Source organism: Caloenas nicobarica, chromosome 4, assembly GCF_036013445.1.
Source record: "Caloenas nicobarica isolate bCalNic1 chromosome 4, bCalNic1.hap1, whole genome shotgun sequence".
Taxonomy (NCBI): Eukaryota; Metazoa; Chordata; class Aves; order Columbiformes; family Columbidae; genus Caloenas; species Caloenas nicobarica.
Window position 1 is genome coordinate 69,216,369 of NC_088248.1, and position 15,240 is coordinate 69,231,608.

General features: G+C 39.8%; 1 protein-coding gene across 1 annotated transcript in view; it reads right to left on the reverse strand.

Annotated features, from left to right (window-relative positions):
- Positions 1-14,812, reverse strand: part of RGS12 (regulator of G protein signaling 12) — an 88,115-nt gene extending 73,303 nt beyond the window's left edge. The window contains exons 1-2 of the mRNA XM_065634224.1: positions 14,668-14,812; positions 6,217-8,163 (exon numbers count right to left, since the gene is read on the reverse strand). Coding sequence (XP_065490296.1) covers positions 6,217-8,073 — 1,857 coding nt within the window. The 5' untranslated portion in view covers positions 8,074-8,163; positions 14,668-14,812. The remainder of the gene's footprint in view (positions 1-6,216; positions 8,164-14,667) is intronic.
- Positions 14,813-15,240: the final 428 nt, after the last annotated feature.

Consider the following 15,240-nt stretch of genomic DNA (forward strand, 5'->3'; position numbering starts at 1 on the left):
TGTGATTTCTATGCATAAAGAAAAAGGTCAACACTGAGGAATGAGTTGCTTGCACTAAAGGAGACACTAACAGAAGAAGAAATGGGTATAAGGTACTGTGATTAGAATTGACTGGAATATAAACAAAAGCTTCTAACACCGTAACAGAGATGAAATATTGTTCCTGTAGAAGGTGGAGTGCAAACACTTTTTTTTTTTCTTCTTCAAAGGTACAGCTGCTAAGTATATAGAAGGCATGATAATACCTGATTACCTAAAAAAGCTAGAATTTAGTTTGAGGAAGCAGAATTTCCTTCTCTGGTACTATCCTTGCAAACCTACTGATGTCTAAATGGCCATTTAATTGATGGGATGAATTTTCAAGTCTTTCTCTTGAAGCTTCATTTCTACATGTTTCTGTTTAGACCTTTCAGGTAAGTATTAGCAATTCCATATTTATTTTTATTAATTATAGACCTTTATTCCATACCAATCTAATTTCTTCTCCAGCAAAGAACTGGTATTTTACAACTCCTCTAAATTTTCAAACTGCAAGGAACTGGGGTCTATCTTCATATAACTGAGAGCTCAGACAATAATTTTATAATCTCTTACATCAAAGCTATGTGTAAAATATAAAATAAAGCCATTTTTCATGATTTCAATTCATTATGGGCCAATCATTTTTCGCCACCCTGTTTTCTTCATTGTTTCTTTCTTTCTCAAGACACTACCTTCTCCTGTGACTTTGCAACTCAAAACTAGCTCAGAAATACTCAGGTGGTGGCATCTCCCCTTCATTGTCATGATGTTAATTGGAGTCCGAACATACACTTGATCTAAAAAACATTTAAACCGAGGTGTTATGAACAATTCCAAATCTCTAGCACTTAAATTTGAAATGCGAAAATTTCACAAAGCCAACATTGCTCTACAGACATTTACTTGCCAGACTTTGTATGATTTCTTTTCCATAGAAAAGCACCCAGCATTATTCTGGCTTTTTATACATTTTTAAAGATCCTAGAACTAACCATTTTTTAATGTCATCATTTTAGAAAATTGCAATACATGTGGAAAGGCTGCAGGAAATTACTAAACATTTAATTGCTTTTCATTTTCTCATCGCAAAATGTATCAGAGGACCTACTTCATGTAAATGCCTCTTTGCAGATTAATTCACATTAGCACATTCTCAGATCTAGTTTGGTGTTTGGGATTTCAGCTGAGTCCTCTTTAAACTATATACGTACATCTCAAATCAGATCAAAGCCTATAATTCCAAATGTTAACATTAAATGGTACTCCGTAAGAATAGCAATCCAGCTGCCATTAATTCTGCTTTATAAACAGCTGGGGTGGAACAATTTAGGCTAGTGAGCAAACAGAATTGTAGAAGAAAGGGAAAAAACCACGTAATTATACGACAAAAAACAAATATGGGAATGACACAGCTTTGCCAACATTGTCTTTTCATCTAAAATATCTGCCTCTCAGTTAGTTTACCATCCAGCTACCAACATTAAAAACTGCAATTCTTGGATTTCAGGCAAATTACAAATTAAAAAAAAAAATACTATTCCAATTTTAACTTCAACAGCATATCTTTTCCAGTAGTACTTGCTTTGGAAATAAAGATGATAACTCTGAAGTAGTTACAGTTAAACTTCTGATCAAAACAGAGTAACAATGATAGTAACCCAGAAAATATATTAGCAAGGAAAGACACGTTAGTGAACCCCACAGTATTGCTTATCTGTCTTCTCTCTTCCACATTTTTACAATATTTTCAGTAGCTTAAGTCATGAAGGTTACAAAGCAGTTAACGCATTTTTTGGTTTAAAAAAAAAAGTGTCTGCAATACCATTGTCCAGTGAGTCTGAGACAATGAGATTATCTATTTTTATTTCATCTAGTATCTACAAATAGGATGTTTATAAATTCACACTCTTCATGAGGACAAACAATAATGTGCTCAGGATAGAAGTCTTATAACAAATGTGAAGCAGAGAAGGGTTTGTAAAAATCAACACCCACAATTTTAAAAGGCTTTTTAATTACTTTTTAATAGATTTGTCACATTCACTTGTTATAAACCTAGTACTCAAATACTAGTTATTAAGCTCAGGCTGTAAAACCTCTCATGATGGTAAATGTTATACTTGCCTCCACAATATCAAAACATACTTTCTTTTTTTTTAAATAAGGAGACGTAGGAGGTCAATGCCTAGCCTTCTGTCCCCATGGAGAGAAAACTCAAAGACTAAACTGACTGTTATGAAGCTTTCCTGTGGAAAAACGAGTGTTTTCCCAGTAAAACTTAAAACAGTAATGGGTAGACATATTTTTGGCCAAGCGCTAGCCCAAAAACAGAGAGTGAGGGTTGAACAAAATCAAACATATTAGATTCATTTAGTCTAGAGGGCAAGGAATGCTTCCCTGTTCAGCAATTTCTCAAGTCCCTTGCCAATCCTAACATCTCCCGGTGTTTTCATATTGCTTTTGGTGCTTTTCTTTTGCATAAGCCAAAATCACATAAAAGGATGCATAGATAAGTGACTTTTCAGTGAATTTCAGCAACACCATTAGGCCTCCCACTAGTCAAGCAGACACCCCAAAAAATCTTGTAAGATGCTTCAATAGCAATCTGTTCACAGGAAACACGAAGTTCAACACAGGTGCATAGGGCCAGAGATACCGTCCAGTAAATCTCAGTCAGAAGAGGGAGAATAGAACAAAAATTTCCCTGATTTGGTTCTCTTCCCATGTACAACTCCCATTTTAAAAGCCAATGATTAAAAACCAAAAAATACAGCAATTGTGAAAGTATCAGTTCAGTAAGTTAAATTCCTTACAACACGTTAAAGCAAAACAAAAAACCTCATGCAATCCAGTAACACTTAATCAAATTAGGCATTTTTCATTTTTTTCAACTATTCACACTTATATTGAACTTTAAAATGCTTTGTAGCAGTGTGAAAAATAAAAGTGGTTTTGCCAGTTATTACAAAATCAACCACAATTCTAATTTGTGACCTGAAAACATCATCACTAAAAGGACTGCAACACTAAAGGGAAAACAAAGCTCAAAAAAAGTGTAACCTGAAGTCTGAAACACCATACCACCTATTCCTACCCACAAGCAAGACTTCTCAGGTCCAGTTCTGAAAGCACAATTTTAACCAGGTATGTTCACTAAGCTTTCTCACATATGCTCTTGTGCTCTGCACAACTCACAAATGTTTTATCAGCACAGCTACAAAATCAGGAGGAGTTTATGCCTTTGTTACTCCCACTAGCACTGTGCGGTACAGCACATTTTCCCATATTACATGCTGTGAGCATCACTGTTTAGCTGCACAGCAGTTCTGCAAGATCAGAATTGCATCCAGGAACTCTCATCCTTTCCCCAGCGTGTAGTGAAAGCTCCAAGAAGACAGGAGGTAATAGGGATGTGCAGAGGCCATCACAAAAAACTCTACCTTTGGTAACCTTTTCTCCCTCTAGTGGCTTCTGCACATGCCCACTTGTAGGATATATTACCCTTCAGTATTAATATAAAAGAAAAAAAACTCCACACCTTAATTAAAAAGTAATTTAAGGACTGCTCTGCCAAATGAAGCATTAGACTCAGATACTAGCTTGTAAAAAAAAATGAATGTAATCCCATGTGGCCACGTTATATACTTTATTCCATGACTGGAATGTGTTTGAGGATGCTGTGTAAGATCAGTCCTTACCACTGAAAAAGGTCACAGGAAGCTGAGGACACAGTTTTCTAGAATGCAGCATCTAACCCATCTGAATAATTTCTTTGCATAGACAGTCTTCTCTCTTCACACAAAGCAAAAAGAGAGTCTGAATTTCTGAATATTGTTCTCTTATGAAGACCAATTAGTGCTCTAATATGCAAAAATATAGATTTTTCTCTATTTTTGCAGTAATGAAAGTACAGAGGTACGTTCATCAATAATAACATCCCCTGACTATTTTCATTAAAGATTTAAGATGAGAACGTAGTACTACTTCATCTTTATTAATTTGAATAATGCTAAGTGCTTGCAACTCATGCTCACAAATATTTTCAAGGCTTTCATGAGCTTTTCTCATCAGTTTCAATAGCCTTCAATAATACTGACAAAACTGAAAAGCAAGAGGTTCTGTAGCCTTAATGAGGAGACTAAATGCTAAAGCCACGTACGAACATTTTAAATGTGTCTTGCAACAAATCTGTTATTAATCAAAGAACAGAATGCCTATTTTATTAGTAAATATAGCTAAAAGGGAAAATTAGTTGAGATATTTAGTGTTGGAACATATATTCTGGTATATGCTGATCTGAGTGATACAGTAGGTGAAATATTATTACCATTTACCCACACACAGAACATCTTTCATCTTGAAGCGTAAAATTTTCTATGAGATTTTCATTAGTTTATTCCTCACTTCCATTAAATAAATGTTTCAAACCTTTCAAAAATAACTCTTTTTGGTTTTAAATCTCTGAAAAAAAATAAAATCTAACCCCCATTAATCTTCATGTTAACACTGCAGACACAAACTTGTTGCAGAGACCCTCAGGGAATTTCAGCAGCATCCCATGCAGCTGGGCCAGTTCCCAAAGAGCACTTGGGACCAACATCCATCAGAATGCATCTGCTCCAGGTCCTGCATATAACAAGGCTTTTCCTTCATCCATCAGCAAAGAGATCATGAAACACGTATTCTTCAGGGTAGCAGATGGAATAATTGATTGTGAGGTGGTTTGGGTCGGCAGTGTTTACAAAATGTTTGTTTGGGTAAGTTCTATTTGGTTTCTGAAAAGCGTGAATCACCTTGTATTTAAGACCATTTGAAATGTAATACATTATTGTGGATCTGAAAAACATTGCTGCCTGTAGCAGTCACTTCACCTTAAAAATACACTAGTGTATACCTATTATACATACTAGTTAATTTTTTCAGCACAAAGAGCGTACAAAAGAACATATGTGAAACTTGTTGGCTTCAAAGTGCAAGAAAAGCAAGTAAAAATTATTCTTCCACACCAAAACCAAAATATTCCAAAGTTCTGCATTCCAATCCCCAAAAGGTTTATGCTTGAGTGTCACATCAGTGCAAAGATTTTGTTGATAACAGTATGAAACAACTAATGAATCTCTACTGTCATCCACTTGAGCGGTGGTCGGATATTTTTAATCAGGTGAAAAAAACATTTTTTCAAACAGATTTGGATAATACAATGGACACTTGAATCAATCATATAAGCAACACCTCCTCATGGAAGGACAACATTCCTTGAAGACTGATTTGTAGTTTAAGGTTTAGTCTTTCCCTGGAGTCAGCAAATGTTTTAGATACAACTCCGCTACTCATGCTTTTAGTGTAGGACCAATGACCTCCACTTTACTAGAATTCCAGTTATCAACAGACTCCCATGAGATTAGTTCCCTCAACAGCAAAACATGTATGTGACAAAGGGAATGGTATCTCATTATGTTGGATACCTCTCCCACACTTTATTTTTTAATCTTCTCGCTTTGGTTTATAGAAGCCTAACAGAAGACAACACAAGTAGATGAAGGACTAATTTGGAATAAAATTTGAATTACAGCTTACTAGCAGAATATTAGATTTATGACTTAAGAGTGGACAACATAATCAACACCAATGACTATCCTTTGGAGTATGTTCAATGCTACTTGTGTTGAGAAGTTTGCTGGAGTGAATTTTTATGATAAGAAAATTCTCTTATTAAGTTAAAAGTATGTAACACAACTTTTCGACTAACGATTAGACTACATCTCTACAAAAATAGATATCACTAAAATAATAACACATGCAAGCCAGCCTTCTATAAAAAAGGAACCAGACTGAAGATCCAGACTGTTTCCATTCTTTTGCTGCCAGAGGTCAGAAGGAACTGAAGTTACTAGAATGTCATGTCTCCTTTTATTGTAATGCCACTGAAACATTTGGAAACAATGAAGAGACAAGAAATGTGAGAAAACTCTAAGAGGCAACACTTCCAGCAGAATTACAATTCCAGAGCTGCACTCAATTAAACGGGAATATGCAAAGCCCCTGCAAAGGCGAGAGAACCGTATTATCTCCTCCATCTGAAATTCTGTAAATTATATAGTACGTGTTTAAATTATATTATGCAAATAATACCATAGGCTGTTTGGTCTGGGGGTTTTTGAGTTTTTTTAGGAACGAATATCAACATATTCTTACCTTTTTATCTTCTTTAGACTTCCTAATACTGTGCGGAGGGCCAAACTTGTTCTGCATGCAAAACATCTTCTTAGACCATTCATTTTTATGAGATTTCAACTGCGGCTGACCAAAGCTGCCATCAACTCTGTATCTGTCAGCTGGAATCTTATTCATTGGCGGGGGCAGAGTTCCGCAGTTAACACTTGACCAGCCATCCGTAGAATCAGTGTAAGACTCCTGGTCGCTCACATTTCCATGCTGCCATTCTTGTAAAACGTGCACAGGCAACCACCTTTGATTGCCTGCTCCTGCAGCATTTTTCTTCGACGGGGGTACGGAATTTCGGGAGGAAACCAGTGGAACTTCAATACGAGCAGAAGGACTTAAGTGTTTGTTTACATTTTGGGACTTATCGTTCTGAATTACTTCCAAAGCAATGTTTCCTTCTTGCTCATGACAGAAGCCATTCCAATGGGGAGCAGGCTGATTTTGTCCCCTTCCTATTGGATTTTCCCGTATGCTGTTAGGAATGTGTTTACTCGTATTGCTCCCTAAATCAACCACCAGAACTCTATTATTCTTTTCTTCTTGGTTAAAATTCCCAATTCCACTATCACTGTTACTGCTTGTACTATTATTCTGATGAGCATCTGCATCACCATCAAGAAAAGCCCTCGCACGCATTCCCTCAATCAATTCCCCCATATCCCTGTACAGGACAGAAATAAACTGAAGAACAGGTAGAGATGACGTTGGAAACTCCAGACAGCCATTTGTGTCTGGATCTGCTGTGCATTCCAGTCCAAAGCGTCTTGCTATGCCCTGGTGAATTTTATGATGAAATAATTCAGGATCCACCATGAAAACATGACAAGATGTCCTCAGCGCCCCTTCAGCATCCTGAGCCAAGCTTGCATCATCATTTGTCTGCATTGTAACTAACCCAAAGAACCTCCTGTCATCCGGACAAACTGCACTGAATGCCAGTTTCTCTGCAGGATATTCTGCCACTACACCTGATTTGTCACTGCAGAGCTGAATACAGTCATGCATTATCTTCATCATCACTAGTGAATGGATTTTTTGTTCTGCTCGCAGACGTCTCATGCATCCACGAATAGCCTGTAAACTCTCATTTTCCAAATTTGAGGTTGTTGAAGGAAGTTCAATTGAGCCTAGGTAACCTACAATCATGGCAACGTTTAAAATGCTTGCATCTAATCCAAAGTCTTCTGCGCTCTCCAGTCCAATTCTAAAAACTGAATCATCATTCAGGACTTTGGCTATTTCTTCCTTTGACAGTAGGTTTGGATTGCTTACACTTTCATGTCCAGCTTCAAATTTAATAGCAGCAGAATCTGAAAATGACCTTTGTTTTGGTGCAGAATGATCTGAGCTACCAGCACAGAGAGTGGGATTCTCAAAGATCATGTTGAAAATGCCACCAGACTGCATTTCTTCAACAACTTTCTCTGCTCTGTTTATACCCAGAGCTTTAGAGTCAGGTTTGGGTTTCAGCCACCCCTTCCCATCATAAAAACCAACTTCTTCATCACTTGAACATGAATCTATATGACTAATCCCTTCAGCAATGACCATGTGCAGGACTCCAGAACATTTTCCTATCAGTTTCACTACATCTTCATGAGAGGCTTTTTTCACATTGATTTCATTAACTGCAAATATCTGATCTCCTGCTTTAAGTCCAACATAATCTGCAGGGCTCCCTTTCATAACACAACTAAGAACACAAGGAGCTTGTCCAGAAAGGGTAAACCCATAACCTGCTCTTCCTCTAGCAACTTCCACACTTCTTATCCGAGGAGGAGCATGCATGTTGAGTCGACGTTTGACCGTTTCTGCTGGTCTATACATTTTGGATTTTTTCCCCAAAACAGGAAAACTTTTAATTAATCCATTTTTTGGTCAAGTTTCAGAAGTATCACTCCTTCATCTGATGAAGCTCTAAAGAAAGAAAGAAAGACATTTTAATTATCGACAATACTCCAGGTTTTTTAGTGTCCAGTATTCCCTTCACTGTTCAGAAATATTCCTAGTGAACTCTACCAAAGACTCTTGCTAGAGAATTAACACAACAATCAAAACCATTTGAAAAGAGTAGGTACCACAGTCTTAATATTACTGATGAGAAAGCAGTGAAAAATGCAAATAAAGTGGCTGTCCAAAATGGCAAAGTAACTGAATCTTAGAACAGAATCTAAGTCTTCTGATGTGCAGCCAGAGTTTTTATTCTACAGCATGTTACATCTTCCCCAACTCCACCGTATTACCTACTTGTCACGGTTGAGACAGACAAATGACATAGACCAAGTTCTTCCGTACAAATAGCAGTCTCCATTTATTGCCACAAACGCCTTTTTATATAGTCTTTACCAGCTCAAGTGTCTTTTTGCTATTGGTGACAAGTTGCAGTAGTAACATCTCATTGGCTAATTTTGCTATCATCAATGTTACTCTTCTACTTCCTTTTCTCTCAAAGGCACACCTTAGTATCTCCAGATACTCCTTTACTCCCATCTTTCTCACAGGTAGGCCTTAATATCTTCAAGGCTAATTTCTGTTCCCATGCCTTCCATCAGGGAATTCACGGACCCACCGTAGTCCCCCACACCTACTACTCAGTTAACTTCTGGCATACTGCTCCACTGCAATGCCACATTTTACAGCACAGTGAAAATCCCAGATGAAGCTCATCTGTCCTTTCCCAACAACGTAAAAGCAAGAGTTTAAGTGTGTCTACTCAGCTATAGCCTACCTCCCCTTTATACTCAATGGATATAAGCACGTATCAAACGTATCCACGTAAAACAGGTTAGATAAATTACCCCTGGAGTTGCCTGTATCTCCACTGACTGACTGTAAAGGCAGCTTAAAATAGGTATCTCAAACTTCAACTTTCACACATACGTTTCAGTTACATATGCAACAACAAATGGACATTTAAACATGTATTGGACCAAAGGGAACCAAAATCAGATTTACGCTGTTACACCAAACAATTAAGCTACTCAAAAATAACTTATTGGAAAGCAAACGCTACAAAAAATGCATTTCAGTCAGTCATTCCAACATCCATGTGTTTTAGGTTAGATAAAACTTCCAAAAAAGAGCAAAGAAGAAGGAACTCCACATGCTGACAGTATTAATCTAGTAATGACTTTACAATTTTTAAAAATGCAGCTTTATATGAACAGCAAGAAACAGTAGATTTCACTACATTTTGGTATTGACACTGAAGTCTGGATGTCTCATTCTGATTATACTCAGGTAAATTCCATTGCTTCAGACAGGTTTCCTCCACTGAGCAGGTTAAAATGCATGAAAATGTTTTAAGACAAAGAACAGAAATGACAACTTGTCCAACTTTTGAAACTATCTCCTTGTTGCATGATATGAAATCGTACTTCCACAGGTCTGGAGGATGACTGACTGAAATAATTGAAGAACTACAGCTACGTAAAACTGCAGTAAAATCACTCGGAGCAAGTGAGAACTAATCTGAAAATAATTACTTCTCTGAGATGGTCCACAGGCTTATTCTTAACTCAACCCCATTGTAACATACTTAAAGTGCCTAAGGTACTTGAAAGCAAGTATCGTGTATATGTGGGCAAAATGCAGACATTTTACATTGATAGCTACACATAAAACGATACATATACATACACACAGAGACACACATTAGGTTGCCATATCTAAAGTGTTAAATTAGTGGTCTCCAGCCCACTACTTGCACGGAAGAAAAATGTCCAAGAAATTCTTCTGACACTGCTCTTAGCTACAGAAATAACAGAAAAAAGCCACATTCAAAATGTGACACAACCCACAGCACACTGCTTTCACAGTATTTCTGCCTGGGATAGAACTAACAGAAGGACCATGACTTCAAAAGTTCCACAAAAGAAAAAACAAACAAAAAACCAAACCAACAAAACAAAACAAAACAAAAAAAATCACCACGGCTAAAATACAATTTACGATCAAAGTCTTAACTACTTAAGTATATATGAGCTGTTTGATTACCAAACTTTAAAAACCACTTGTTTCTTGAATATTCTGCTAAACAGTCAATGACACGACGTGATTCCCTTAGGACCCTTCCAAATCCTAAACAAGACAGCCTTCAAGACTACAGGAGACATTCACTTGGCTTTACGTCTGGGTTTTAGTTTGTACTTTTTTTGAACAAAGGGACATCAGGTTTTTATGTCTCCATGGTGCAGCTGTGACTGTTCAATGTAGCATGGTTTTTGCAAATTGTTTTAATGTAGCAATTATCTAGCTTCACTAACAACAGTTCCCCTATAATTTGACAAAATAGCTTTAAGAAGTAATGAAACTTCACACTTCACCTTTGCATGGAAATCATAACGTAAGAAATGTTTTGCAAACATTTAACCAAACTCACACCTTACTGTAAAACCCTGTCAACTTGCATCCAGTTTGGTGCCTTAAACATAGATTGACCTTTTCTTGATGAGGCTAAACTTGTAAACCAAGAGATCACTGTGCATTCAGCCATCTCTAATTAGGTCTGGTACTTTCTGACAATAATCATTAAACATTTCAAGATATGGTTCTCCAACCAAAAAAAAAATTTAAAAAAATGCCCAACAGTATATAAAAACGTGCTATCTAGGAACATGAATATATACCTGTTTTAATTTGCCTTACAGTGAAGATTTCTGTTCTCGATTGTCTGGAGAATAGCCCAATGTGTCCCTTGGGTACCTTCCAAAACTGTTCTGCTAACCTAGTCAACAGAAAGCAGTGTAGTATCTGGCACCTAGAAGTCTGCTACTAGGTTGGAAAAGGAAAGGAAACTATTAAGAGAGTATTAGATAATCTGAAAAATCATCATAATAAAAGAAACTGTTACAAGATAAGTAAGATTCAATATTGTAATGTTGAAGTGGCTGATAAGAAAAACCAGATTTCTCCAACTGTCTTTCTAATCTATAAAAAAAATACCCTAAACGCAACTATAAAAAACTCACAATGAAAATGTAGTTAGGCCACTCTTGGGAAGAAGCAAACATCAGCGCTGCCTTACCTCATGATTCACATTTGCTATGAGGAGACTCCTTTTAACTCTATTCACAAGTCAATTTATCTGTTTGCCTTCCTAACCTATGCCCCTTCCACATCAAGCATTTATTCCAGATGATAACCACTGAGCATCATTACAAAATCTGACCATTCTAAAGACAAAACAGCAGACTGCTGATACATTACTTTTCTCTAACGATGAACTCCCAGAGTTGTTACATCACTGGAAAAGCCATCTCTTCCCTCCTTTAGTAGCTGAGCATTATTGTGCATTTTTTGTGCCAGTTACATCCATGACAAAGAACAGCTCACTGAATTTATCTAGGAAACTTCAAGACAAAGGACAAATGTAGCTCTTCTGCAAGAACCCTCAGCATTCAAATATGTTTTACTGCAACAACGGCATGACAGGCAAATGGAAAAATTATGAAAGTAGTGTTTCTCATAACCAGAGAGATTCCAACAGAGATTCAGTTATAAACTGTTAACAAACTAGTTCAAAACTAAACTATCAAATTATCTAATTGCCTAAGTTTTCTTTTAATTTCTTTGCAGATTTGAAACCAGGAGCTAAAGAGATATGGCACAAAAATGGGACAAACTTCCATAGCTTCGAAGGAATCATATGTCTAAATATCATTTTCCTGTAATAAATTACAAAACGTGTAGTGTATCCAGTGATACAATGACATCATTTTCATTGCACTGATATAAAGCTTTGCAGGTGCCTGCGTGTTTACTAAAACAAAAAAATTGTTACTGAACTATATAACCTTTGATAACTGTCGCAAGTAACCAAGGATAAAATTATTTGTCAGTTTTCAGTAGATATTAAATACTGAATCTTACTGAGTACAACGATACACTACTGCAATTACTTCTAATAATTATAGCACTTAATTTTATTAATACCACAGCATAACTACAGTCATATACAGTAGGTCAGAAAAGTGGTTACACCACAATACTACATATGGCCAAGCTTACTTTGACTTTTTGCTGTCACTGAGTATGATGAAGTAAGTCTTGAAGAAAAGTCTGTACGATACCGAAACACATTAGTGAATATCAGTCAGGAGAATAAATGTATTTTGTAGGAGAAAACAGGCCTATAAAAGCAGGATAATTTGTAATACATACTAACTAAATCTTAAGCTAATAATATAGTTTTGTGACATTTCCATATACTTATTAAAAACACTGAAAGTACAGAATTCCTACTATGCAGAACACTGCAAATACAAAATTAATACTATGATTTCAGAAAGTTCATCAAAATGTGTACCAACACAGCTTAGTAATATGACACAGAACAAATGCAGTTTAATAACTACAAAACGATTCACAAGACGCTTCAGACAGAAACACTAATATGCCCAAATTAAGGGTTGTTCAAGTATGTGAAATAACATAACTTGCCCACATACATCAGCTTTGTCACAGAACTGCAAAACAAAAGCAAACATTTGAGTTTTCATCCAGCATACATTCTGGTCTATTATTTCAAACAATTGTTTTGGGAGTATAAAACACCAAAAATACCCATTACGGTTGAATTGTACTTTATCCCACAAACACTGCATTTCTTTAGGCAATGTTTTTACATATCCATGCAAGTTTTTCATGCCATTTTCAAACCCTGTACTACAGAAAAAATACTTATTTGCTTACTTTCAAGAAAGAAAGGTGGTTTGTTTCCTGCTTCTGCTCTTAACTCATAGCAACAAGAACAGCAAACAGAAACAGCAGATAGACTCCTGTTCTAGTCTATGTTAGACTATAACCTTAACGGTTACAGAGGACAGTGAGGCGGGGAACATGTTAAGTTTAAGACCAGATTACTCACCACCAGTTCATTTGGAAAAGCTTTTGGAAATGAGTTGATACTCAGCTCTACAGTATCCATATTAATCTGTGGGTTTGGTTTTTTTTAAAGGCAGAGAACTGTTTGGCTTCATTTTGGTTTTCAATAGCGAGGCTGTAAGACGACCAGGAGCGCAAAGTGGATGCACATGGAGGAGCCTGTTCCCTCATCCCTCACACACATCTTGAAGCCCCGCAAAAGACTCTTCAGCGTGGGTGCCACTCATTAAGGCTGAACTGACTTTCACAAATTATGCCACTACCAAGATCAAACAAAGTTATAAAATTTGAATTCCACTCACTATCCAAATGTGGTACATATGCACAGACAAGTTACACAAGAAATGTAACAGCACAACCTGTAGAAGACAGTTGTTTGAGAACTTCAGTAGGGCAATATTTTAATGAAAAAAATCTGATCAGCATTTCACAATTGGCAAAACATACCATTATGTTTCCTGTAGAAGCAGCAACTGCTTTGCAAGAAAACAACTAGGTGTACCTAGCACGATCATTCAAAACATACTGACTTTAATTAGTAACAGCAGGCTAAAAAGTAGTTATTAATAAAAACTCTTCTCACACTGAGCCAGTGTACAAAGCATAAAGAACACAAATAGGATGTTTGCTGGTTTGGCTGACAAGACTCATGCGACTAAGTAGAAAGTTTTCAAAACTGTTGTACAGTCATGTGCTTACAATTCAGATTAATTTATTCGTTGTATTTAAGAAAGTGAAAAGCTCTTGTTGGTAGGCATATTTTTTCCCGTCTTTTCTTGCAAGTACGTTCCGAAACTGTTGGGAGGCGGCGAGCAAGGGCAGCGCTTCAGCCTGCTCGGGAACACCCGCGGCCGGGAAAGGGCTCGGGACCGTTTGCACTCACGGCGCTTCCCCGCGAAGGCGAGAGCCAGGAGGGCACGTCCGACTCCCGCCGCACAAGCCGCTCTGCAAGTTACACAGTCGGCTTCTCCGGCGGCACAAGGGACCCGGCTGCAGCGCAGGGCGGGCTCCGGCACCGGGGGCGCGGAGGGCGACCCGGCAAGGCCGCGGGGCGGAGGGTCCGCGCCGCCGCTCCCCGCCCCGAGCAACGGTCCGCGGGGTTACACATTAACCGCCCCGCGGGGCAGCCGCTTCCCGGGAGGGTGGAGCTGCGGGGAGGGGAGAAGCGGCACCTGAGCCCGCAGGGACGGTTTGAAAAATCGAGCGGTAAAAAGACGGGAGGGCGAGGAGGACCCGCGGCCCCCCCTCCCCCGCACACCCCCGCCCCGGCCGGAGCCGCCCCCTCACTGCTGCCCGCCGGGGGTCGCGGGCAGCGCCGCAGCCCGAGGGGCGCGCAGAGGGGGCGGCGCAGAGGGGGCGGCGCGGGGGCCCCCCCGGGTCCCTTCGCCGCGCTCCCCTCCCCCCGCCCCGACTCCCCTCACGCCGCCCATCTGCCGCCCCCTCCTCCCGCCGCACCCCGAGCGGGGTCCCGGGCCAGGCGGGGGAGGGGAGAGCCGGGCGGCAGGGGTGGGCGCTCCCCCGTTCAGACCCACTCACCTCCGTCCCCCAGGACGCCGGCTACTCTACTGAGGCACCAGCTCGTCCGGTCACCGAGGAGACGGGCGCCGGGCTCCGCCACACGGCGCTTTGGCCACTGGCTGCAAGGAGCTGTCAGTCACCGCACTCAACCGGCAGGGGTGGCGGTCGGGTTCCCGGACAGAGAAAAGGGAGAGACAATACCCAGCGCCAAAGAACTACAGCTCCCGGCGTGCCCTGCGAGCCGCCCGCTCCCTGCGGCCGTGGGGAGCGGGCCGCGCGGGGCATGCCGGGCCGCGTAGTTCTTTCTGCTCCCCCAGCCGCCTCGCCAGGGCGCGGTGGGCAGCGGGCGCCCCGCCCCCTCGCCGCCGGCGGGGAGCGCAGTGCGCAGGCGCGGGCTGCCGGCGGCCGTTCGAACGGCGCTTCGCCGGCGCCCGCTGACGGGGCTTGAGGAGGAATTAAATGATCTACGTCGCACAGTTGCGGCGGCTTGCTCGGTCCTCTCGGGGCTGAGAGAACAAAGTGGAGCCAGTCATCATGCCCGAGGGAGCCCTTAGAGTAAGCTGGAGCTGTGAGGCGGCGCTGAGGAGAAGG